The 23,365-nt window shown below is 39.4% G+C and overlaps 1 protein-coding gene across 1 annotated transcript; it reads left to right on the plus strand.

Moving 5' to 3' along the window:
- The first annotated feature begins 1,222 nt into the window (after positions 1-1,222).
- LOC145136980 (uncharacterized) lies at positions 1,223-2,471 on the plus strand. Its single transcript, XM_079071117.1, has 3 exons — positions 1,223-1,633; positions 1,930-2,189; positions 2,252-2,471. Exons 1-3 carry the CDS (start codon positions 1,223-1,225, stop codon positions 2,469-2,471), a joined length of 891 nt encoding a protein of 296 aa, XP_078927243.1.
- Positions 2,472-23,365: the final 20,894 nt, after the last annotated feature.

Here is a 23,365-nt window from a genome sequence, read left to right on the forward strand (position 1 = left end):
GGCTATATTCTTCTTTCTTTTTCTCACATGTGTAGAATTAGTCAAGTCAAGAGTCATTCTCAATGGAGAATCACTTCAACCAATCTTAAGACCCGGGAATACCAAATCAAACAATGTGAAAATACTTGTTCAAGGAGGATCCCGAAAATATCGGATTTGTTGTTGATTAGCTTAGACTATAAATAACACCTGTAAATTGCACACTACACACACAATCAACTCTACCATTACACTTGTACTCGTATTATCTTCATCATCTCTGTAATCTCAGATTAAAATCAATAAAAACCAACAAGGCAGGTGATCATTATCACCTCCCAAGGTTTTATGCCGAAGATCCTATAAAGGATCAAGGGATTTCCTTGTAACTCACTTGTCTCACTTCGATTGTTATTCTACACTTGCATTATCCTAACACCGCAGTCTCTCATACAATTTGGTTGAATTACACTTGATTAATTTTCGACCAAAACAATATGGCGCCCACCATGGGGTCGTGGTGTTCACAATCGTTCGAAAATCATGTCTACCCAACCAACCTTATCCTCTTCCTCCATTCCTCCCACTTCCTCTAAAAACTTTCCACCACCTCTAGGCGGAGCTCCCACAAATACTTCTGAGGCACCGAAAAAAAACACCTCTCCGGTTACTACCCAACGATTTTAGGATCCTTCTGTAATGATTTACAATAACGAGCTCTTTGTTATGATGAAGAGATTGGAACGACAAGTCACTCAGCAGCAGGAGGACAATAGGACGGTACTCAAGGAAATGGAGAGAATGAGGACGGAGATCCACAAATGCCAAGAACCAGCACCCTTGATCTTGCAACCCAAGATCCTAAACTTTGACAATACAGGATCCCCCAGGAAACCGTCGGGAGATAGGATCCTCAACACCGGCCCCTGCTCCCGCTTAGGGTGCGACTCCAAAAGAGCACTCTCATGTGATCCAGGATCCCCAGTGAAACCTGCGTCACTCCCAATAACAAGGATCTTGGTAACTTCGTGAATAATAATACTTTTACTACTAAATCTATGGATATTGATGTAGGAATGAGCCCGTCATGGCCAAAGAACTTCAACAGTTAAGAAAGATGATCACAAGTGTACCCGGAGTAGTCCAGCGTATACCGAAAGTTTCCCCAACAAGACACATGATCTAAAGATTCGCTCCTTCAATTGCTGACACCGAAGTCCCAAAGTGCTTCCAAACTCGCATCATGAAGCCTTACGATGGGACTACAGATCCTAAAGAACATGTGGCACAATACAGGGAAAGAATGGATATCATCCCCATTCCCACACATCTGAATGAAGCTTGCCTGTGCAAGGGTTTTGGTTCGACCCTCACAGGATCAGCCTTGAAATGGCTGCTAAATGTTCCTCCCTACCCTATTACTTTGTTTGGTCATTTAGTTAATATTTTTAACAACCAATTTTCTTGTAGCAGAACATTTGAGAAGATAACTAGTGATCTCTATCATGTGGTTCATGATGCTAAGGAATCCCTCAGGGATTTTGTGAACAGTTTTGGCAGGGAAGCTCTAAGTATCCCCAACATTAACATGGCAACTGTCATAGAATCCTTCAAAACGGGCTTAAAGAAAGACTCTCCTTTCTACGAAGACCTTGTGATGCCTCCATACAAATCAGGGATGAATTAAGGAACAGAGCACTAAGGTTCATAAGGCTCGAAGAAGACAAAAAGATCCAAAAGAGGAGCAACCTGCCAAACTCATATGACAACCCCAATAGGAAGGCTGACTCCTCGGCATAGAGATCATATAAATCCAAACCTTATTCCAGACCTGATCATCATAGGGTTAATTCCCTTGAAGATGAAGGGGGGGGGGGGGGAGAAGAATTTCCTAAGATCATTGACTATTGTTATTCTGTGAATGTTTTAGGTTTGATATTTGTTATGCAGGATCTTGGCGACAAAGCAAGATTGCCAAGAAAGGGAGAAAATTCCACAGCCTGGAAAGATAAGTCCAAATGGTGTGCATACCACGAGGACTTTGGTCACATGACAGAAGATTGCATATCCCTCAGAAAGGAGATCAGTTACCTAATTAGCAAGGGATACCTCAAGGAGATCCTCAGAAGAAGAAGAGATAGATCCACAGAAAAGGATCAGGATCCTCATAAGATCCTAGAGAAACCACGATCCCCCATACGGAGGCCAAGGTAATTAATGTGATATTTGGAGGATCTAACATTTGTGGTACCTCTTATTTTGAAGCAAAAAGGCATGCCAAGGTTTCGAATAAAGAGAAAGAAGAAAGGCCTCAGAAGAACACGTTAGTTACAAACGAGAAGGAAATCACTTTCGACGAAACATATATAGCGGATGTACAGGATCCCCACCACGATGGACTGGTGATCACTCTTTACATCGCAACCATTTTGTCAGAAGGATCCTTGTTGACGGAGGATCCTCATTCAACATTATACTCTTGGATGCTTTAAAGAGAATGAACATCCTTGAGTCCAAAATAGTTAAAAGATCCTCATTATTGATTGGATTCAGTGGCAAAACAAAACATACAGTCAGCAAGATAAAGCTACCTATCTACATAGAGGGGGTAAACTCTATGCAACGCTTTTGTGTAATTGATACATTATCCTCCTATAATGTTAAATGATCATTTTAGAAGAAATGGGCCATTTTCAACAATTCACATAGTTTTGAACCACTTATGACACCTTTTGACAAATATGGCAAAGAGTGCTACAATACCTCGATGAAATCTTCAACAGTACCACGACAAGCATATCAACTAAACCTGGGGGCACGAGTTGTGCTAGAAACAAGAGATCATGATCTAAAGGAAGTCCCCTAAACCTCGAGGATCCTGAAGCCAAAGTCCTCATATGATCCTCAATACCAGAGAAAATAGAGTAAGAACTAATAATGTTCCTAAAAGATAGAAGCAAAACATTCACCTGGAAGCATGAGGATATGACATGTATAGACAAATATATTATAACTCATAAACTTAACATTCATCCTTCTTTCATAACAATACACCAAAAAAGAAGAAAGTTTGCACCCGAAAGAAATCAGATCATCCATGAAGAGGAAGAAAAACTTCTTAAAACAAGGATGATCAAGGAGGTCAAGCTCCCGAGGTGGCTAGCCAACATGGTCGTGGTACAGAAGAAGAATGGAAAATGGAGAGTATGTGTGGACTATACGGATCTAAATAGGGCTTTCCCTAAGGATCCTTTCCCCCTTCCACATTTAAATTCCATGATAGATGCTACAGCTGGCCATAAACTGCTAACATTCATGGATGCACCAGCAAGGTTCCAAGAAATTCACATGGAATCATCTGACCAGGAAGATACCGCATTCATAACCCCAACATGTATATATTGCTATACTGATATGTCCTTTGGTCTTAAAAATGCAGGTGCAACATACCAAAGGCTAGTTAACCGGATTTTTAAGGATAAACTGGGGGACACCATGGAAGTCTACATCGATGACATGGTGGTCAAATCAAAGAAAGGTGAAGATCGACTCAAGGATCTTAAATACGCCTTCAACATACTAGACGAATACCACATGAAGCTGAATCCTTCCAAATGCCATTTTGGAATGAGATCAGGCAAGTTACTTGGATACATGGTGACGAAAAGAGAAATAGAAGTAAGTCTAAAGAAAATAAAGTGCATCATCGATTTAAGATTCCTATCTTTGACAAAGGATATTCAGAGACTAACAGAAAGAGTAGTAGCACTAAACAGGTTCATCTCAAGTTCGTCAGAGAGGTGCAAAACTTTCTATGACATCTTGAAGAAGAACAAAAGGTTTGAGTGGAATAAAGAGCACGAAGATGCTTTTCAGGAACTTAAAAAATATTTAAGTTCTGCACCCTTGCTAGTGAAACCACTAGATGGGGAACCACTTCTCCTATACCTTTCAGTATCCTTTAACGTTGTAAGTGTTGTTTTAGTCAAGGATCTCAACGGGGACCAACATCCCATCTACTATGTAAGTAAAAGTCTCTTGGATCCTGAGACTAGGTATTCCCATCTTGAAAAACTAATACTTGCATTAGTAACTACTTCCACAAAATTAAGACACTATTTTGAAACACATACTAGACATGTAAGAATTAATTACCCCATTAAGAATGTTATGCGAAAACCGGAGATGTAAGGTAGGATGGAAAAGTGGTCCGTGAAGCCAATCACATATTACATCAAATATGAAATGAGATCAACAATAAAGTCACAATCACTAGCAGACTTTGTGGCTGATTTCAGTGATGATCTACAACTTGAAGTAGAATTGGAAAGAAAGGAAATCCAAAAGAAGAAAGCATGGGAAGATGGACGCTCTTCACCGATGGATCTTCCAAATTTAGAGGAACATGCCTGGGGATCATACTAAAATCACCATAGGGCGGCATCATACCCCAGGCAGTTAACTGTGAATTCGATGCAACCAACAATGAGGCTGAATACGAAGCATTGATCATGGGATTACAGTTGGCCAAGGATCTTCAGGTAATCGTTGATTCCTTATTATTTAATAATCATTTTAACGGATCCTAGGCAGTAAAAGGCGAAAGATTAGCACTATACCTCCAGATCCTCAAAACATTGGCCTCCAAATTCGAAGCTTTCAGCCTAAACCAAGTTCCCAGAGAAGAAAATGTTGATGCATATGCACTAGCCAACCTAGGATCTTCCCTTAGGATCCCACCAGAAGTCAGAATCCTAGTAACCCATATATTGATCCCAGCGATAGAAGATCCCTCCAAAAAACCAGATAATCCCAATGACCATGATCAAACAACCAACGTAGCAATAATTTAGGATCCTGACCCTCAACCATTTCCTCGAGAACCTAATCGTCGGGATCCCAACATCCAGGATCCTCTGTAAAAATTGAAATCCTGGATCCATCCCATTATGGAATATCTCCAGAATGGTACGATCCCACGAGAAGAGAAAAGTGACAGAGCATTCAAGTTGAGTGTCTCACGTTTTGTGATGATCCAAGACAAACTGTATAGGAAATCCATGGCAGGCTCATATCTTAGATGCTTAGAAAATCATAAGGCTACAGAAGTCCTAAAATATATACACGAAGGATATTATGGCAACCACACTGGGGGCAGATCCTTATGCTCCAAAGTGTTAAGGACAGGGTACTACTGGCCAACATTGAAAAAAGATGCCTTCTTATACACAAAAAATGCGATTCTTGAGAAAGGCATAGCAACATCCTCCATCAACATGTAGAAACCATTGCATCCTATCATTTCCCCTTGGTCATTCATGAAATGGGGAATGGATATAGTTGGCAAGTTACCAAAAGGTCCTGCTGGAAAGGTGTTCATACCAGTGATGACGGACTACTTCTTGAAATGGATAGAGGCTAAAGCCTTTGTTTAAATACAGGACAATGAGGTCGTCTCATTTATCAAACGTAATATCTTGACCAGGTTCGGGATCCATGCCAAGATCATATGCGATAATGGATCCCAGTTCATAAGAAAGAGGACTAGAGACTTTTTATGTGTGAGGGGATTAGAATGATAATGTCCACTCTTGTTCATCCTCAAGATAATGGTCATGTTGAATCCAACAAAAAGATCATTTTCAACAGTTTAAAGAAAAAAGTTAGATGAGAAGAAAGGAAGATTGGCAGGGGAGCTTCCTTTCGTCCTATGGGCAGATAGGACCATTTAAAAAACAACCACTGGCCAAACTTCCTATTCCTTAATGTTTGGGAAAGAATTCGTGATCCCTACTGAAGTAGTGATCCCAGCGGCAAGATATCAATTGCAAGATCAAGAGAACAACGACAGGATCCTAGCACATAATCTTGATACTATCGATGAACTTATGGACCTTTCCAGGATCTGTATTGATACTCATCAACAAAGGATCACTAAAGCACAGGGTCGGCCCAATACATGGGCGGCTTTGGCTTAGGCCCAGGGCATCAAAGTTTTTGGGGCATCAAATAGTTCTAGCTGTATCTATATTATATATAAGGATGGCCCAATAAACATAGCCCATATCTTTGTGTTCCATATCTTTGTGTTTACTGATGGAAAGAGATTAGGGAAAAAGAGAGGCGCCAAAGCCAGACATAGCGACATAGAGAAACGAAACGTCCCATGGCGCCTAGAAATTGTTGTCCACGAGGTAATTAATTCCTATTAACCTGTAATACGTCTCTGTCTCTTTCTCTAATAAATAGAAAGTAAGAACGGATGTTGATATTGTTGTTTAATCGGTTCTTCATTGTTAGAGATATAGGGATTCTGAAAAGTGATACTGATGCATCGATTCTTAATTTTTGATTTAGTGATGTTGGTGTGATTATATGTTGTTGGTCGCTGGCTGTTTTAGTGTTTCAGATTTATCCTCTAACTCTATTTATTCTCGATATTGCAGTTTCAAAATCATTTTGGGTAAATTTAGTCTCGAAATCTATTTATTTCTTATCTATTTGATGTATTCTCTATCTGATTTCCACTGCTTATTATTTGAAATCTATGTTTATTTAGGTTTGTTTTAGAAATCTCTTTGACTTCTTATTCGTCTGATTTCTTCTCTACTTCTATACAGGAAAAATTAATCATAGTCTGAAAGATCAATCGTTCATCTGAAATCTGTTTGACTTCTTATTCATCTGTTTGACTTATGGTTAAGTTTTATTATCGAAATCAGTGTTTATTTAGTTTTTTTAGAAATCTTATTTGTTTCTTATATATCTTATTTCATCTCTGAGACTTATGGTTATTGGTTTTTTTGTTTCTGATTTCTCTATTGTTTCTGAAATCGGATTTGGGTGGTTTGGCTACTAATTTCATTATTGTGAAGCAGGAGCTATATTTTTGAGTTCTGACTTTGCTGCCTAAAGATCCGTCCTTATCAAATTTCTGATTTCTAGAGGCTGCCTAAAGATCGTTTCTTATCAAGATGTATATCTGAAGTATGATGATGCAAGAAATATCGAATGTATTAGCAATTTTAAGTATTGAAAATGATTTTTTTTAAATATTGATTATTATGAAAGAATATATGTTTTTGCTTCAAAAATGCATGAGTACATCTTTTTAGGTGAGTTTCTAGGTTTTTGTTTGTATCATTTGTTTGATTATAAAATTTACTGTATTTTTTATTATATATATATATATATATATATATATATATATATATATATATATATATATATATATATATAAGGGCATAAATATTTTGTTTTGCCTCGGGTAGTAAAAAACAATGGACCAGCCCTGCTAAAGCATATAACAAGAACATCAAAGTCGGCAGATTCCAAGTAGGTGACTTGGTCCTTAGGAAGACATAACAAAATACCAAGGATCCCAATGCAGGCAAATTGGCACCTAAATGGGAAGGACCATATCTCATTGATTCGAAAGCAGGAAAGGAGGCATATTAGCTAGCTACCCTTTAAGGGAACGTCTTACCAAGATCCTGGAATGTCATCCATCTGAAATCATATTTCATGTAAGTTGCGTAAATCATTTTTGACGAAATCAAGGTACATTCTCTCTACCCTCTACTTTTATCTAATTCTTTTTACTATTCTAAAAACATTTACTAACTTAAGCATCGGAGGGGTGTTAGAAAAGCTAACGCCCACCCCAATCTAACGTTTGTTATGCGCATGGACTCAAGGATATTGACGCATAGGGATCCTAGCACCCAGGGATTCTAGTAGATATATTATTATATGATCTTAATAAATATCCTAGTAACTATGAATAGAGACTGATCATATATCCTGCAATCAAGGGTACTTAATCACCTCTAAGGTTTAAAGAGTTAATTACCTCTTTCATACGAGTTAAGGTTTCTACACCTTGCTTGGACGCACAAAATATTACTATGGGATGTGAATAAAGGGATCATTTCCTGCTTCAGTGACTTGGCAACCCTCTTATTTCATAACATATGTTGAGATCCTGACGTTTAAACCTAAGGTTTATAACACTAACATTTTATCTTAAGTTGGGACTTTCCCCAGTCATTATCTAAGGTTTATAAGACGAACGTGTTGTCTTAAGTTGGGATGTTTCCCAATAATTTCCTAAAGTTTATAACACTGTCATGTTATCTTAAGTTGTGATTTTCCCCACTAATTTGCTAATATCCACAAACATTGTCATGTTTTCATAAGTTCGGATCTTCCCCAGGAAATGTCCAAGGCTTGTAGCATTATGATGTTATAAACATGTATCCTTCCCAGTTATATTCTAAGCTAGGATTATTACCAGTTAACTCCTAAGGTGGGATCCTCTTCGGTTTACTGAGTAAAAACCGAATAAGGATCTTCTATGATGAACTTCTAAGGCATGGATCCTTCCACATGTGAACTTCAAGATCATACGGAACTCAAAGGATTATAATTCAAGACTTAGCCTATATCAAAAGATTATAAAACCTAAAGATTACCATCTATATCTATCCTTTACACTTATTTTTCCTATGTAATATTTGAAGGTTTGTTATCCTAAAAGACCTCAACTATTTTATGATCTTGAATTGATTAGTAATCATATTAGGTTATTTAGATCTTAAAAAGTTTTTATAAGGTTTGAAGGATCCTCAGAGGACCTACAATCATGTCAAGCAAATCAACTACATAAGCAAAAATATAAAACAACCATGGATTAAAAAGGAGTTGTACACCAACTCCACGAGAAAGAAAAATAATCGTCTCATACAAAACCATGAAAAATATTTCTATCTAACAAGCCTAAACCGTAGTTTGTTCATCATCGCATGGGATCTTCTCCTGCTCATTCAGTCTTGGTTGCTGCCCTTCAAGATCCTGACTGGTATTAACAGTCACACCTGTTAATTTGGCTAGGGTTGTATGCCACCCATCCAGATTCCAGGATCCTGCGTTGGCCACATCTTCAACTAATTTGATCTTGGCTTCCCAAACAACCATGACAACACTGATCTTGACCTCGACGATGGCCTCCTTCATCTCCGTAACATGCTCATCTTCTTTCTCGGCCTTCTCTTTGCTCAAGAGCTCCACCCGTTTCAAGAGATCCTCGTTGGTTGCTCTCCATATTATCTCTTTCTATTTGAGGGCTTGTTCAGCCCTCTCCGCCCGGATCCTCAAGTCAGCAGAGATGTGGTCGGAGACCTGAAACAACAAAGGCATCAGAAACGGAAAAAGAATGAAATATGAAAAGAAAAATTATATTGTCACTTACAACCTGAGAGAAGGAAACCAACTTCCGGAGTGCATCCTCTGCTTTGAGATCCTCTAAGCTTAAGTCAACAGTCCTAACGGTTTTTCTCTTTTTAGATCCCGGAGTTTTCGTTGTTAGATCTATAGAAGTCCTTTTGATAGGGAAAGAGGATGAAGCTTTCTCATTCCTTACCACCAGTTGACCACTGGACATGGCCATGTCAAGATCAAAAAGAGTAAAATGAGCACTGGAGCGTGTAACCTTGGATCCTGAGCATGACAGTAAAATCTATAAAAAGCCAGGATCCTTTATGAAGAAGAAGAATGAATTAGGGATCCTTACCCTTCGACATAGAGACAATGACAGAAGAACTTTCTTGGTGACTGTGCCTGAATGATATTTCTGACTCAAACATTGCAAAAAAAACTCTCAATTCTATCTTTGGTGTCTTCAGCAGGAGGGACAAGTTCTTCAAATTTAAAAGCTGAAAAAAAATCAAGCAAAATAAGAAATGTGAATATTAAGATCCTTAGTGAAAATATACGAACCCTACCCTTTTTAACCCAAGATTATGGTAAAAGATTTTTGTCAGGAATGGAGTCACGTTTCATAAAAAAAAGTATTTCCTTTCCAAGCACCATCATTATGCTTGGATTTCAAGACGAGAGGTGATATATCAGTTTTGACTTTCATCAGGAAATAGGAATTCTGAAAAGGTCGAAAGGTCATAGACATAAGCTAACTCGTTTAGACCAATGTTGAGACTTATGGAGCAGTTCAACAATTGATCCAGTAAAGGATCCTCCAAACTGCTGGCATGGCTTGGATATACGAAATCTTAGTAATTTCGAAGAATTCGGAGACGATTTCGTAAAAGGGATAAGAAAGTCCTAAGGTAAAAGGATATTCAGGAGGACGAAACAAAGTTCGGCTGGATCCTCGGATCAAAAGCTCTAAAGATGGTACTAACAGGGAAAGTTCCAGCTGATTTCAAAGCTTCGATATCATCGTCTTCGAAGGTACAAGTTTCTTCGTAAGATAAGGCTTTTTGGTCAACGAAATAGTCGTCAGGAATAATAATAACACTTGTGCGAGAGAGAGTTACTTTTTTTTACCATATTTAAAAAACGAAGGAGAAAAAGAGAAACATGTAGTACCTTCGATGATATTCAGTGAATGTCTGGAAGAAGAGCTGAAAGAGTAAGACAAAATTGAAAGATTGAATACCCTATTTATACAAGAACCATGGAAAGGTAGAAGAGTGATTTGACCTATTCCAGTGGCTAGAAATCTATCCGTTGAGGTTTAAATTACCCTATCCGTTAGAACTTTTTATTTCATTTTTTACTTTAAAATTATACCTCTAAATATTTGGGAACTAACATTAATATTTCGCAGCTATAATGTGGGGGAAATTGTTAAGGATAGGATCCCAGAATCATACTCAGGATCCTTAAATATTTCTGAAACCTCAGGATCCTTAAACATATCTCAAGATCGTGATTATTATCATTAATATTTCCTAACAATTATAACAGCTATATTCTTCTTTCTTTTTCTCATATTTGCAGAATTAGTTAACTCAAGACTCATTCTCAACGGAGAATCACTTCAACCAAGCATAAGACCCGAGAATACCAAGTCAAACAACGTGCAAATACTTGTTCAAGGAGGATCCCCGAAATAGTAGACTTCTTGTTGATTAGCTTAGACTATAAATAACACATGTAAATCGTACACTACACACAATAAGCTCTACCATTACACTCGTACTCACATTATCTTCATCATCTCTGTAATCTCAGATTAAAATAAAAAAAAACAATAAGACATGTGATCATTATCACCTCCCAAATTTTTATGCTAGAGATCCTATAAAGGATCAAGGGCTTTCCTTGTAAGTCACTTGTCTCGCTTTGATTATTATTCTACACTTGCATTATCCTAACACCATAGCCTCTCATACAATTTGGTTGAACTACACTTGATCAATTTTCGACCAAAACATTATATATATATATATATATATATATATATATATATATATATATATATATATATATATATATATATATATATATATATATATATATATATATATATATAGAAGTTGGATTGGGTGAGGACTCAGAAATAATTGAGGACTGAGAGGATAAATTATTGTCGTAACATTGAAAAAAATAAAAGATAGAGATTTGATTTTTTTTATCGTCAAAATCTCGCAAGATGATATGACGTTTTTGTAATTATGTGCGAGATTTTGTGATTTTTCGGCAAATGTTAACTGTTTGGAGGTTACATAGGTAAAAGGAAAGAGAAAAAAAATTCCCCCCAAACGCGCGTCCATTTCCACCCCCTCCACATTTTTTCTCTCTCTGTCACATGTCAAACCATCATTTGGTGAGTTTTTATTTTCCACCCACTTCGTTTTTGGCAACAATATTGTAACGCTCGGGATTTATCAGGTATTGTATTGCTTTTATTCAAGTTTGATTATTAAGTATTGGGATTTTTGGGGCAAAGCGTACGTTGGGCGTACAAGGTGTACGCACGACGTACACATATGAGGCGCGGATCGGGGGAGCCCCATGTGTACGCTGGGCGTACCCAAGCGTACACTGGGCGTAGAGTGGGCAGATGCAAACCCAAAAATTTAGGGTTTACACCCTATTTAAACAACTTATAATCTTCAAAGCCCTTATCCTCTCAGCCTCCCTTGCCCTCTTAGTGCCCAACTCGAACCCTAATCCTCTTGTTTGTATTTTGGAGCTTACTTTGAGTTTTTTGGTGATTTTTAAGAAGAGGGAGTTTGAAGAAGGAGCAAGAGCTTGGAAAGGGCTTGTAGATCCAGAAGTTTCGCATCATTTCTGACCCATTGGAGGTATAAAGCTTTCTACTTAGCTAGTGCATGCTTAGATTTGGTTTTGGGGTGTTTTATGTCACTTTTGGACTCCATTGTTGAGGTTTCTTGTGTCTTGGTAGTTCAAGACCATAAAAGTTGTCCTTTTGATCTCTTGGAAGCATTTAGAGTCATAAAAATCGAACCTTGATGGTTAAGCCACAACCATGCAAGTGTTTGATGGTCATAAAGTTTGTTAAAGGACTTAAATCATGTTTTAAACCCCATCTATGCATGCAAAGACATAAAGTTTGTAAGTTTATGGATTAAGACGTCTTAAAGGACCTGGATCCGTGTTTTGGATGTTAGGACTTAATGGATTAAGTCACAAAAGTAGTCTTTATGAAGTTGGCCAGTACGCTAGGCGTACATCCTGGTATGTTGTGCGTACTGGGTCAACATCCCGCTTCTGGTCAAGGCTAGCATACGTTGGGTGTACGTGTAAGGTACGCCGCGTGTACGCATACAAAGTGACGAATAAGGGTTTTTGGGCCTTAGAAGTTTGGGCCTGGATTGTTGGGCCTCATGGCCCACTGTGGAGTAAGGACTCAGGGCCTAGAACTGAGATTTATTGTCGCACCCCCAAACCAGAACGGCGGAAACGTTCAGGGGCGGAGGACGTCATGTACAGTATCATAACAAATGCATAATAGTAAAACAAGCAACAACATCATCCATTGCATTAATAGTATAATTTAATACAAGTGTGTTCTGTACAGTTTGAAAGACACCAAAATATGAATCAAAAATAAAAGACGAGTCTTGAACATGCTCCGTCTTCTCAAAACCTGATCATCGGTACCTGTCTACTGGTGACCTGAGAATACAAGTTATTTTGAAAGAGTAGATCAACATTAAAGCTGGTGAGTTCATAAGTATTTTAGTGTCAAATGTTTGTATAAGTTTGATGAAAATGTTTGTAAAGGTTTGATGAAAATATTTGTAAAGGTTTGATGTAAGTGTTTGTTGTAAATGTTTGTATACTTCCTAGAAAATCCTATATTTTCTACTAAAGTAGTCTTCTACCAAGACTCAACTGTTTGATATGTTTGATCCTTTGTAAAAATGAGTGTTTTTCCCAAGCATGACTATCATTACCAAAATATAGTTTACATTACCGTTAATGTGAGAAGATCACAATATGAATGTAATCGGAAAATAAGTATGTATTGTAGTATTGTATAAGTAACTACCAATGTACTAACTACCTTAAACCTGTTTGTTTAATTAAGGTAAAATGTGAAGAAGTTATAACCATACTTGATTGACTAGTAAAACACGACATTCGAGACGTCGAAATGGTATGACATTCGTCACCCGTAGACCTGCAGGTCCCATTGTAGCTAGCAGCAAGGTGTAGGATGGTCAATCACGTATAGATCTATACACAAATTCACGCTCTCCTTCCAGGAGACTCTGGTTACAAAACGTGACACAACAGTATATTGTCGTGCCATGAAGTAGTGGCTCACATTAATGTTATCTTGTTATTGTATTAGTGTAGTATGTTCTCTCTGTTCTAGTGTATAGTATGTTCTCTCTGTTTCTCATTATAGTATGTTTGAACCGACTCATGTATGAACTGACTCTTGTAAGTTTCATTATTCTAGAATTAGTAAGTAGTGACTTCCTAAACTATACCTATTATAGTTTACTAGTGATGTTGTTTGAATGACTGATTATGTTTGAACACCTTTGCTACCCAAAGGTATTAAACTGAATGAAAGAACTTTTATATCTATATACATATACATAATATATAACTAAGATTCAAACGACATTCAGACAAACAACCGAATACCCTAAGTCCACAACCAAACAAGGAACAGGAAATAAGGCGAGTTATCAGTCCTAAGCCCTTTCAACCTTATTTATATAACTATATCTATATAAACATGATTTGGACAATATATAAGTTTAAAAGGAGTTTTGTAAAATGATAAAGAGTTTAACATGTAAAAGAGTTTATAAGACGATTCAAAGCAGTTTGTCTGATAACACAGTTTTGAAATATAAGAAATCCACTTGTTTGATAGTTATTAATCACATGTGATTGATATAATAACTATAATGTTTCTACTTGTATTCCCCCCCCCCCCCCATAAAAGAAATTAAAATCATTTGAAAGATATAGGATGCTAGGTGTCAAGTGAAGTCACCTGTAGTGAGTGATTCGAATGTAAGATCGATACAGGATGCTAGGTGTCAAGTGAAGTCTAGAGCACAAACGGATCCTATTAAGCATATAAGGACATATATATGTATATAATTAGTGTATATAACAACTAATCATGTTAGGGAACCACCTTAGGGACTAGGAAACACTTGGATTGAAGTGTTACAATCACATATGATTGCATTAAAGGGGTTCACGACCACACAAGGGTGTTTAAAGCCATGGTGTATACGGCCATGGGACTTTACGGTCAATGAAGATCTTGAGGAGGGTTTCGGCCAAGGGAGATGCTCATGGCCGTAAACTCTTTTTGTTCTTGGGAAATGGTTGTTTCCAAGGGTGTATGTTAAGAGCTTCTAAAGGATAACTAGTATATGGAAGGATACTTACGTTTTGAAGCTTGAAGGGGGTGTTCACGGTCCAAAGAACTAGTGTGTGTTCTTGGTGTTCTTGATGTTCTTGAAGATCTAACCAAAAGAGATGATTTCACGGATGAAATCATATGGTTTCACTAGATTAAGAAAGGTATCAACTAACAAATGGAAGAAACACTTGCATATTTGAAGATCAAGATGAAAACTCTTGATGAGAGTTGAGAGAGAATCGAGTTTCTTGAGTTGCAAGTGTGAAAAGTGGTGAAAAATGAAGGAATATCATGTATATGGGAGGAGTTTACGGCCAGCCAAGAGTTTACGGCCGTAATCTCTAGTTTATGGCCGTAAACGCCAAGACGTGGAGTTTTCCGGCTGAATGCTGCACAATGAACTCTAGCAGATACTTCTTAACACCCAATCCTTGAATGTACTAGGTTTAGAACACTCAAACAAACCCTTAACAATGCTAAAAGATAGCAGAAACAAGTCTAACTTTTGATTGAATTGAATGGTTTTATAAGATAGAAATTTCGGGTTGTCACATCATCCCCCCGTTAGAGAGAATTTCATCTCGAAATTAGAGCTTAATTAATTAAGAAATTACAAATAACTAAGTAAAAAGATGAGGATATTTTAGTTTCATTTGATCCTCGCGCTCCCAAGCTAATTCAGGTCCTCGCTTGGCATTCCAGCGAACCTTCACTATCGGGATACGACTTTGCTTCGTTTGCTTGACCTCTCGGTCCATGATCTCTACTGGTTCTTCCATGAAGTTGAGGCTCTCGTTGATCTCGATCTCGTCGAGTGAGATTACAAGAGTCTCGTCGGACAGACACTTTTTCAAGTTCGAGACGTGGAAAGTAGGGTGTACGTTACTAAGTTTGCGAGGTAGTTTGAGTTTGTAAGCTACAAAGCCGATTCTCGCGAGAATCTCGAAAGTCCCTACGTATCTTGGATTTAGTTTTCCACGCATTCCGAAGCGTATCAAGCCCTTCTAGGGTGAGACCTTCAATAGAACACGGTCGCAAACCTGGAATTCCAAAGGTTTGCTTCTCTTGTCTGCGTAGCTTTTCTGTCGGTCTCTAGAGGCTTTCAATCATTCACGAATCTGAACGATCTTCTCTGTCGTTTCCCGAATGATTTTCGGACATGTGAGAGTGATTTCAGGAATTCGTCCTTTAGCTAACTGCGTGTCACCCACCTTAGCCCAGCACAGAGGGGATCTGCACTTCCGGCAATAGAGGGCTTCAAATGGAGTAGCCTTTATGCTCGTGTGATAACTATTATTGTAGGAGAACTCGACAAGGGGTAGATGAATATCCCATGCCTTTCCAAAGTCAATCACACAGGCTCGCAACATATCTTCCAAAGTTTGAATAGTTCTCTCACTTTGCCCGTCAGTTTGCGGATGGTAGGTTGTACTCATGTCCAACCTAGTTCCTAGGGAACTTTGTAGTAACTGCCAGAACCTAGAAGTGAATCTACTATCTCTATCAGAGATAATGGATATGGGAACACCATGCAGTCGTACGATCTCCCTAATGTAGGCTCTCGTTAGTTTCTCCATCTTGTCAGTTTCTTTGATAGGCAGGAAGTGCGCGGACTTGGTTAACTTGTATATGATCACCCATATGGTATCGAGACCACCCGTTGTCTTGGGCAACTTGGTTATGAAGTCCATTGTGATCCGCTCCCACTTCCATTCAGGTATCTCCGGTTGCTGAAGTAAACCTGAGGGTTTCTGGTATTCGACCTTAACCTTGCGCAAGTAAGGCACTTGCTCACGAAGGTAACAATCTCTGCTTTCATGTTAGGCCACCAGTATAGCTTTTTAAGATCCAGATACATCTTTTCTGAACCTGGGTGGATGGAATATCGAGTGTTGTGCGCTTCGGTCATGACCAGGTCTCTGAAACCACTGTGTTTTGGTGTCCAGATCCGATCCATGAGATACAAGGCTCTGCCACCCTTGACATCCAAGTTTTTATCCATCCCTCTAAGGGATTCACCCGCCACATTTTCAGGTTTCAAGGCTTCTAGCCGAGCCTCCTTAATTTGTGTGGACAGATGTGAATGGATAGTCATAGTCAATGATTTGACTCTATGACCAGAGTATTCTTTCCGACTTAGGGCGTCAGCTACTACATTGGCTTTACCCGGATGATAACGAATTACGCATTCGTAATCACTGAGTAGCTCGACCCACCGTCGTTTTCTCATGTTGAGCTCCTTCTGGTCGAATATATGTTGCAGGCTTTTGTGGTCTGTAAAGATAGTGCTTTTTGTACCATACAGGTAGTGTCTCCAGATCTTCAGAGCAAATACCACTGCTCCTAACTCAAGATCATGTGTGGTGTAGTTGACTTCGTGTGTCTTTAGATGTCTTGAGGCATAGGCGATGACCTTACCTCGTTGCATAAGAACACAACCAAGCCCCTGGTTGGATGCATCACAATAACCACGAAGTCTTCTATCCCTTCTGGGATGGACAGTATTCGTGCGCTGCATAAGGCTCGCTTCAGTGTTTGGAACCCTTTTTCTTGTTTCTCTTCCCAGTCAAAGGTTACGCCTATCTGGGTCAATGTAGTAAACGGTTTCGTAATCCGAGAGAAGTTCTGAATGAACCTGTGATAGTAGCCAGCGAGGCCTAGAAATTGACGAATTTCCGTAGGCATCTTCGGAGCTGACCAGTTCTCAATGGCCTTTATCTTGGAAGGATCCACGTGAATTCCATCTTCGCTGACCACGTGACCCAAGAATTCGACTCTTCGATTCCAAAATTCGCATTTAGAGAACTTCGCAAAAAGCTTCTCTGATCACGGTGTTTCTAAGACCTGACGTAGATGTTGACTATGCTTCTCCTTACTACGAGAGTAGATAAGTATGTCATCGATGAATACAATGACGAACTGATCCAAGTAAGGACGGCACACCCTATTCATTAAGTCTATGAATACTGCGGGCGCATTGGTCAATCCGAATGGCATCACCACAAACTCGTAGTGTCCATAACGAGTTCGAAAGGCTGTCTTCGGAACATCCTCCTCTAACACTCGTAACTGGTGATACCCGGATCTCAGGTCAATCTTTGAGAAGTAATTCGCCCCTTGCAGTTGGTCGAACAAGTCGTCTATGCGAGGTAGAGGGTAACGATTTTGACGGTCAGTTTGTTTAGTTCTCTGTAGTTGATGCACATACGAAACGATCCGTCTTTCTTCTTGACGAACAAGACTGGTGCTCCCAGGGTCAGAAACTTAGTCTTATAAAGCCCTTGCTGAGCAGTTCGTTAAGTTGACCGGATAGCTCCTGCATCTCAGCTGGTGATAGACGATAGGGCGATTTGGCTACTGGGGTACCCCTGGAACTAAGTCGATTCTGAACTCGACTTGACGTTGTGGAGGTAATCCTGGTAGTTCTTCTGGAAAGATGTCGGGAAAGTCGTGTACTTCTGGAATGTTCTTTATGTCTTTCGTCTCTTGGATCATATCGACAACGTGAGCAAGGAATGTGTGACATTCCTTTCGTAAGTACTTTCGGGCTTGTATGCTCGAGATGATACGAAGGTTCGTGTCGGGTTTTTCGTCGTAGATAACTAGAGTTTCGCTAGATGGTAGATTTAGACGAACGACTTTCTCATAACACATGATGTCGGCAGGATGAGAACTCAACCAGTCCATGCTGATAATGACGTCGAAACTTTTAATTGAGACCAGCATGAGGTCGATAGGAAATGAATGGCTATCTTGAGTTAGGGTACATCCTATGTATATGCAGCTAGTGCTCTCAGTTTTTCCGTTAGCCATTTCTACAGTGAACGGTTCTTTAAGTGCGCGTGCTTGTTGTTTAAGTAAGTGTGCAAATTTCTGGTTCACGAAACTCCTCTCCGCTCCACTATCAAACAGTATGAATGCATAAGAGTTATCAAGGAGAAACGTACCAGTGACCACTGTAGGGTCGGCTACAGCTTCCTCGTGGCCTATAGCCAAAACTCTTCCTACTCCACCCGCGTTCCCTGCATTCGGACAGTTTTTCTTGTAGTGGTCCACCTCGCCACATCCGTAGAAAGCCTAGCCCACACCAACGTCGGGGACTTGGGTGATTGGCCTTGCCGGAGCCTTACAGAAATGGGCAGTGTGCCCTTTCCTGTTGCAGTTAGAGCACTTCATCTCCCGGCAGGGTCCATTGTGGTGGAAGCTACACTTATTGCACTTGGGTAAGCTTCCAGCATACTGCTTCATCGGCGCAGTAGCAATAGGTGTTATCGCAGCATGAACATCCACGACCTGCTGCTTTTTGGCAGCGTTCTGCGCCGCGTTCTTCTTCTTGTTATCCCAGAACTTCCGCTTTGTTGGGTTTTATAGTGTTGCGTCATGGGCTCGGTCCTTAGCCCAGTTTTACTATCCAGTTTGGGCCTGTCCAACTGTGATTGTTTTATTTAGGGTTTTGTATATAAGGTGCATGCATGCTGCCTTTGAAGATTGCGCTTTTGATAATTATTGTTTTGAGTTGTACTACAAAACCCTAGCTCGCCTCTACAGTGGAAGTTCTTTGTCGAGCTCTGCTGAGGCGTGACTACGTTTGAATCATTCAACATTATTTGATTCCATGTTGTGTTCTCTGTGTTTATTTGATTTTATTGTTTAATCTGTTGAAGACTGTGTAATCCATACACATCTCTTCTGTTGAAGAAGATCTTAGGGTTTTCCGCTTAGATTGATATTTATAGAGCCGTCATATGCTATTGACATGGTTCTTCAAATATTTGATCTTACCCTAACGTTATTTACATGTCTGATCTTAAGCAGGTTTAAACAAGCATCAACACATCCATGGACGATTCTCAGTCAAACCCAATCAACATCTCAAACAGCATAGGATCGACAACAAGGATTCCTATTTTATACACTCAAGATTATGAGGTCTGGGCGAATCACTTTGAAGACTACGTGATTGGCTCAGAAGATAATGGATACTTAATCTGGGAGGCGATCACTGTTGGTCCATTCGTTCATGCAAGTACTTCAAGAGTTGTTAAAACTCAAAAGGAATATAATCAACTCATCAGTGACGTGAAAGATATCCCTCAAGATGAGAAGGAAAAGTTTCAGTGCAATATCAAAGCCTTAAGGATGATAAGGTTTTCACTACAGTCAGATACGTTTCGGCTGGTAAGCTCATGCACGACAGCAAAGGAAATATGTGTCAGGTTGAAGGAATTGTACTCTACAGATGAAGATCTTGAGCACTCAATCCAAACACTGTTGCTCTCAGAATTTGGTGATTTTAAGCAGAAGCCTGAAGAGAAGCTCGTTCAATCCTTCGATCGCTTCAATCATCTCTTAAGCAAGATGAATAAGCATGGGATCGAAAGGAAGGTTATTCAACAGAAGGTAACATTCATGAATGGCCTTAGATCGGAATGGATGGATGTGGTGTCAACAGTGAAGGCACATGAACAGTTCAAGAGTTATTCTCTTGCAAAACTGGTGGGAATTCTAAAGTCGCATGAGAGTGCCCTGACCAAAGAAACAAATGTAGTTTCTAGTATGGGATCCTTAGCTCTGATCTCCAAAGGAAAGAATGCAGCTGAGTAGGAAGAAGATTTGGATCTCTCTGAATATGATCTAACAAGCGAAGATTATGCTCTGATGGTGTCAAATCCCAAGAAATTCATCAAGAGGAGGTTCCCAACAAACAAGAACCGAAACTGGCATGGCAGTTACAGCGCCGAGAAAGCAAAGGAGGAACCAAAAGGTGTTTCTCAAACGGAAGAACAAAAGAAGGAACCGAAACTTGGAGGTGACTCGGGCTTTACCTGTCACTACTGTGGAGGTAAAAATCACTTCGCAAAAGACTGCATGCTCAGAAAGATGTCTGAGAAGAACGAAGATGAGGACGAGGAAGTGAACCTCACAAGGCGTTTGGAGGAAATCAGGAAGAAGAAAGCAGGATCTAACAACACCATGAATGCTCTTATTGTGCAGGGAAATACGATCGATGATGAATTTGGAGGAGTTGAAATTTGGTCGACTGATTCAGAGGATGAAGAAGTGAGGAAGCCATCTCATAGCAAGGCTCTGTTGGTGAAGGAAGAGGACAATGCAGGAAGATGTTTGATGGTGACGTCTGGAGTGTCACACATGCGAGGCTACACCACTGATGGAGGAAATGATGGAGAGAAGGAAAGAGAAGACCGTTGTTTCGCTGCAAAGCCTGTCAGTCAGCAGATCAACAATTGTGACGAGTTGATCTAGAACGTACAATCTATTCTTATCTCTCTGAAAATTCCAATAACTGACTACGAAAATGAACTCAATAGTTTAAAGTCTAAATTTTCTAGTTTAAGTGGAAGTTTAACTCAAACTCGCATCACAAACTCTAACCTAACTGATCAAATCAGCAGGGTGTCATCGAAGAGTGAGGAGAGGCGAATGTGGATTGAGCAGAAGGAGAAGGAGTTGATTAGGTCTAGGGATGAAACAATTTATTTGCAAAGAGATAATTTGAAGCTTTTAAAACAACGAAATGTGTTTTGTTTAATTGCTAAGCGTTTATACACCAATATTACTCAATTGCATCTTGATTGTGAGATAGGGAAGAAGATACATCGTATGATTTTACCCTTCCTTGAGTTAAAGGAGGATGAAATCGATGCCGACGCATACGACTGTGAAAACGTTGTTTCTTCTGAGGATATTTCTCCTGCCTACAGAATTGGTCTTGACAAAATAGAGTCCTTTATAAAGTCCAAAGACCATCAGGACATGCTCAAAAATTTGTTGGATGAAAATGACAAATTGAAAATCCAAGCTGAAACCATACAGAAATTTGACTTGTTGAATGCTAAGTTGAGTTCAGAAAATAAAATTGTTGTTGAAAATACTTCTGAATTCGATGAGGATGATGATATGAGTGACATTTCTGTAGATGATGTGGTTGATTGTTCGGAATTTCTCAAGAGTGAACCCGAAACTAACAAAAATCTTATTTCTGAAAATTCGGTTGAGTTTGCTCGTTTATCCAAAGACAAGACCAAAGTCCTTAAAGAAAAGGCCGTTGTATATCAAAAGGTCCAAACTACTCCAAATCAGGTATACAAAGTTGATGGAGTCACTCTGCAACAAACAGCCGAACTGACAGCAATTGTTGCAGAAGACAATGTTGAAGGTTGTGATGAGTTTTTCTGGTCAGCACCCATTGATAACGCTGATGAAATAGTAGGTTTGTCGCAGAAAACTTCGTGGAGAGTGAAAGGAAGATATGTAGCCGAACCACTTAATGATCCTACTCGTTTTGACGAGCCTAGCACAAGTGGTACCAAAAGTTCTCCAGCCGAACAAGTCGCAGTCTTAAGCGAAACCTCTTCACTTAAAAGTGAAGCTTGTGCTCAAAAATCTGAGAAAAAGGCTAACATTCACAGAAATCCAAAACAGGTGAAAGATCGAAAGCATCAAAGGAATGTGAGGTACAAGAATAACCTTACTGAAAGGAAGCAGTTTGGCGTTCTCAAAATCCCAACTATGTTCGCTATGAAAAATCTGCTAAGCAAAAGGAGGTAGGAAGAGAAAAATCCAGCACTCACACTCATGGCGAAAACAACCGAAAACAGAGTTTCGGTCCTCAACATCAAACCAACCGAAAGTAGAGTTTCGGTCCTCAACATCAAACCAACTGAAAGCAGAGTTTTGGTCCTCAACATCAAACCAACCGAAAGCAGAGTTTCGGTCCTCAACATCAAACCAACCGAAAGAAGAGTTTCAGTCCACAACATAATCTCAACCGAACACAGGGCTTCGGTCCTCGAGATGAGAAGAACCGAAAGGGTGGTTTCAGTTCCAGTCTAAGCAGTGAGCAGAAACGAAAGGAAAGCAATCTTCACTCTCAATCACAAATGAGCCATATCGAAAAGGCTAACTTAGTTTCCAAATCTCATTTTCCTAGCTCTAATCTCCTCTCACAGAATAATCAAAAAGGAAAAGAAAAGCTTTGTCCAGCAAATTCAAAGGATTCGTCAACTAAGCCTAATGTTGATCGAAAGTATGCTAACGTAAATTACACATATTCGGCAACCCCTCCTAAAAATAAAATCAGAGTTTTCACCCTAAAGAGAAAAGATGAAACAACGCTAATAAAAAGAACCTTTTTAGTTGATATTTCACTTACAAATCCTTGTTCTGTAAAAAGCTCACGAGGACCCAAGACACTTTGGGTTCCTAAATCTGCTTAATTTTTGCAGGTTATACGTGACAAGCAGTTTGATGATGAATGGTACATAGACAGTGGCTGCTCGCGTCACATGACAGGTAGAAGGGAAGAACTGAGGGAGTTTCGGTCTCTTGCCAATGGTGGAACTGTCAAATATGGTAACAACTCCTTTGGCACGATCAAAGGATATGGTATGATTACCAATGGCGAATTCCCGATAAGAAAAGTGGCATATGTTGAGGGTTTGCAACACAACCTTATCAGTGTTTCTCAACTGGTGGTTGGAACTGGTCTAAAAGTGTCTTTCGATGACGAGGGTTCAGAGATTACTGAAAAGAAGTCAAACAATGTTCTGCTGCAATCAAAGCGAAAAGGAGAAATGTACCCCTTAAATCTCAATCCCATACGGGGAAAACCAACAATCTGCTTGCTATCAAAGGCTCATTCAAACGAAAGTTGGCTTTGGCACCGAAGACTCTCCCATCTGAACTTTAAAGACATCA

Source organism: Lactuca virosa, chromosome 9, assembly GCF_052849685.1.
Source record: "Lactuca virosa cultivar CGN04683 chromosome 9, Lactuca_virosa_CGN04683_v6, whole genome shotgun sequence".
In the NCBI taxonomy this organism is placed as follows: Eukaryota; Viridiplantae; Streptophyta; class Magnoliopsida; order Asterales; family Asteraceae; genus Lactuca; species Lactuca virosa.

Coding starts and splice junctions, on each gene's coding strand:
- LOC145136980 (XM_079071117.1), top strand. CDS start 1,223: ATGAAGCCTTACGATGGGACTACAGATCCTAAAGAACATGTGGCACAA. Junction 1,634..1,929: donor CTCCTTTCTACGAAGACCTT/GTGATGCCTCCA, acceptor TTTGTTATGCAG/GATCTTGGCGACAAAGCAAG. Junction 2,190..2,251: donor TCCCCCATACGGAGGCCAAG/GTAATTAATGTG, acceptor TGAAGCAAAAAG/GCATGCCAAGGTTTCGAATA.